This window comes from Myotis davidii, unplaced genomic scaffold, assembly GCF_000327345.1.
Source record: "Myotis davidii unplaced genomic scaffold, ASM32734v1 scaffold363, whole genome shotgun sequence".
NCBI lineage: Eukaryota > Metazoa > Chordata > Mammalia > Chiroptera > Vespertilionidae > Myotis > Myotis davidii.
In genome coordinates, this window is record NW_006294069.1 from 490,621 (window position 1) to 494,170 (window position 3,550).

General features: G+C 50.7%; 1 protein-coding gene across 1 annotated transcript in view; it reads right to left on the bottom strand.

Annotated features, from left to right (window-relative positions):
- Positions 1–2,002: 2,002 nt before the first annotated feature.
- Positions 2,003–3,550, bottom strand: part of PIGS (phosphatidylinositol glycan anchor biosynthesis class S) — an 11,105-nt gene continuing 9,557 nt past the window's right edge. The window contains exon 12 of the mRNA XM_006768018.2: positions 2,003–3,356. Coding sequence (XP_006768081.1) covers positions 3,081–3,356 — 276 coding nt within the window. The 3' untranslated portion in view covers positions 2,003–3,080. The remainder of the gene's footprint in view (positions 3,357–3,550) is intronic.

Consider the following 3,550-nt stretch of genomic DNA (forward strand, 5'->3'; position numbering starts at 1 on the left):
TTCTGCCATGAGGCTTCCTAGTCCTTCTTCCCTGCCTTTGGTGACTCCTCTCTCATGCTCTGAATGCTCAGTTGTCTGCTTCCAGGCAGCAGCCATCAGCAGTCCTGGGGGCCCTCAGCACTACTCATAAAAGAGCCCTGTTTACAGAGCTTGCACAGCCAGGCACTGTGCAAAACCAGAGAATTTATTTCCACAATAGCTCTGAGGTATTATCCCCGTTTTACAGGTGAAGTGCTCAAGAGGTGAAGTTACCTGCCCAAGGCCAGTCAATTACATTGCAAAGCTGGAACGACCCAGGCAGTCCAGCCCAGAAACTCAACCACAGTGGAGACCCCTAGGCCTCCAGGGCTGGCCCTAGTCCAGGCAAAGGGGGGGGTGGGGGGGGCGTTAACCAACTCCCTTAAGAGGGCACAGACCCAACCAATTGAAGCTTCCTGCTCTGGTCCTTTCCTGGGGAGGGGGGTGGTTCCAGACTTCCTGGGGGACCCAGGGTGAGGGCATTAATGGTCAGGGAGACCTTAATAATGCCACCTAAGTGGCTCCGCCTCTACCTAGCCTCTAGGCTGGGGCCGGAGGACAGACTGCACTCAGCCTCCTCCCCATTATTGCAGAGAACGGATTCAAAGGGTTCTAAAAACTACATGGGGAAGGGGGTCACAGCTTCAGCTGCTGCCCCACCTCCATCCACCACAGGAAAAGGGGATGGGCTCCAAAAGGAAGGAAGGGGGTGGAAATAAATCTCTAAAGGGAGAGGAGGGGGCACAGGAGATCAGGGGAAGTGGGGACATGGAGATCTCAGACTGGGAGGCAGAAAGTACAACACTCAGGCAAGGGGTGCCCGGTGGGGGAGGGCAGGCAGGGGGAGGCTGGGAAAGGGGGCGGGAGCCGGGGCTTAAACAACCGATGTATCAATAAAATCTTCTAAAAGCATTCCTTTGTGAAGGCCTCTTTTAGGTTATCCAATGTTCCTACTACTAAAAAGTGCTGTGCCCGCAGCCATCACGGAGCGGGGGAGGGCTGAGAAACTATTTCTAGTCCTGTTCAAACTACCTTCACCATCATCACTTAAGAAAAGCCCAACTTCTCCATTTCTCTACTTGGGTTTATAACAAACTCATCAGAACTGACAAGGGATGAATTCTTAGCTCAGGGTAGAAAAAAACCTTTGGTTCTTTGAGTTGCTAGGCAGCAGCTGTTCCCAGGCCGAAGGAGCCAGCTTTGCTTTTATCTGCAGTTGTCAATCATGCCCAGCAGGCAGAGCCCCTGGAAAAGCTCATTTTTCTCATCTCTCCTGCTGGTCCCGTCCACATCAATTCTGTGGGATTTCTTTCAGGACCACACTTCACTTTCAGGGCTCGATGACTCCCAAAACCACCCAGCTGAAGGCTGCAGACTCGCAGGCCAGGGCTACCCACCCAGGGCAGGGTGGGGGCTGGCCCTGGGCTTCACTCATTTTTTCAAAGGGTCCTGGCTACCTCCCCGGTGCTCCCGCCACTCTGCTCCTCCTTCAGTTCCCATCTCAAGGTCTTTGCCTGGGATCCTCCTCCCCCAGGTGGCCTCTTCTTGTCCTTCTGGTCTCAGCTCAAATGTCATCTGCTCAGAGGCCCTCCTCCGCACCGAATCCACTGTACTAACCCCAGTCACTATCTGATCAGCTTGCATTATCCAAAATTAGTTTTATTTGTTCACTGACTCTTCCCCCTAAAAGAACAGTTCCAGGAAAACAGGGATCCTGTTTTTGTTCTCTATCATACCCTACTACCTGGCACAGTACCTGTGCTCAATATTTTTTTTTAATTTTTTTAAAAATAGTTTTTAAAGAGGAAGGGAAAGAAAAAGAAACATTGATTTGTTGTTCCAACCAATTTTTTATTTATGCATTCATTGGTTGATTCCTGTATGTGCCCTGATGGGGGAATCAAACCCTCAACCTTGGCATATTGGAACACTCTAACCAACTGAGCTACCCAGCCAAGGCAATATATTCTTTTTTTCTTTTTTTAATTTATGAATGAGTTAGTATCAGAGGTCTTACACTGGTACAAGCCAGTCCCTCCCAGACCCCTTGCTAAAAAAGAAGTAGATGTGAACAGACTTGTTGGGCAAACCGATCATGCCAAGGGACCACTGTCTAGCTGACTAAGTCACCACAGGGCCCTCCAGGACAGGGAGGCAGGAAGGACACACGGCCAGGTGAAAGTAAGGTGACCCTGTGAGAACAGGTACTAGGAAACCATCACTTACATATGAATGAGGAACAAAAGCTATGCTCATACTTCATATCGTTCCAATTCACATTCAATGTTTATTGAGAGCCTAGAATATACCACTTTCAAATGCTGATCACATTTAATCCTTACAACCACCTTGTAAGAGAGGTATCATTAGTGTTACTTTAACAAATGAAAAACTGAGGCTCAGGGAGATTAAGTAGCTTATTCAGAACTCCCCATATGATAAGTACAGAAGCCAGGGTTTGAATTCAGGCAGGTTTGATCCCACGTCTGGAACTTTCTCCACTGCACCAACTGCCTCTGTGGAAGGGTGAAGGGAACCTCTGCCACACAGCATCAGGCTGTGCCCAACAGGCACAGCTAGACAGGAGGGAATGGAGTAAAGGAGAAGAACCCAGAGGCGACCTGTGCCTGGCCCCTTCCATAAGAGCAGTGCTGGGGCCTCCCTAGGGGGTAGAGAGAAGCGTTGAGGGGAAGGGGCTAGAAAACAACCTAGGACTTTCCCCTAATGCCCTCTCAGTGCAAGAGGACTGTGAGAAACAGGGCAGAAGCACAAGCTGCCCTTATCCCAGAGGGATAGGAAAGGACCTTCAAGTTCAAGCCAGAGAAGTAGACCCAGATGATGCATATTTTGAAGATGGGGGTGGGACCCCTGAGCCAGAGGAATGGGAAGAGAAGGAAAGATGAAAATGAACCCATCGTGGAGTGTTACACTTTGGTTGCTGGAGAGGCAACAGAGGAGGCTGGAGATAGATCATTCAGGGCAGGCCCCATTTACGTGCCTCTCGATCTAACACCTCCCACCTTGGCCAGAAAGGAAGGCTTCCTACTGAGATGCTCTCCTGCTCAGTCTGTCTTCTCTGGCTTTTTCCAGGACTTGCGACTCTCCAGGAAGATCTTGACCAGAGACAGGAGGATGGGCACAGCCATAGGCAGGAAAAGCGGGATGTAGATGGCAAACTTCTGGTCATCCGGGAAATAGAGGAGATGGAGGAGCGAGGGATCAAAAAAGGCACGCTCCGAGGATGTCACAGCTTCCTGGCTGGCAGCAAAGGCAGAGGCCAGGTGTCCGGAGGCCAACTCCTCCGCTGCCTTCTGGACCGCAGCTACAGCCCTGAACACCTAGGAAGGGGGCAGGGGATTACCAATTAGTCCTCGGCACTGATGAAGGTGGTGGGGGAGTGATGAGCTTTACTGTGTCTACCATCTACCAGACAGGTTGCCTGGAGTTTGCCCAGGATATGTGGCAGCTAGTATAAAAGGGCTACGGTGGACTTTCCAAGTGCCTGCTTAAAACCTCACAAACCCCCCTCCCC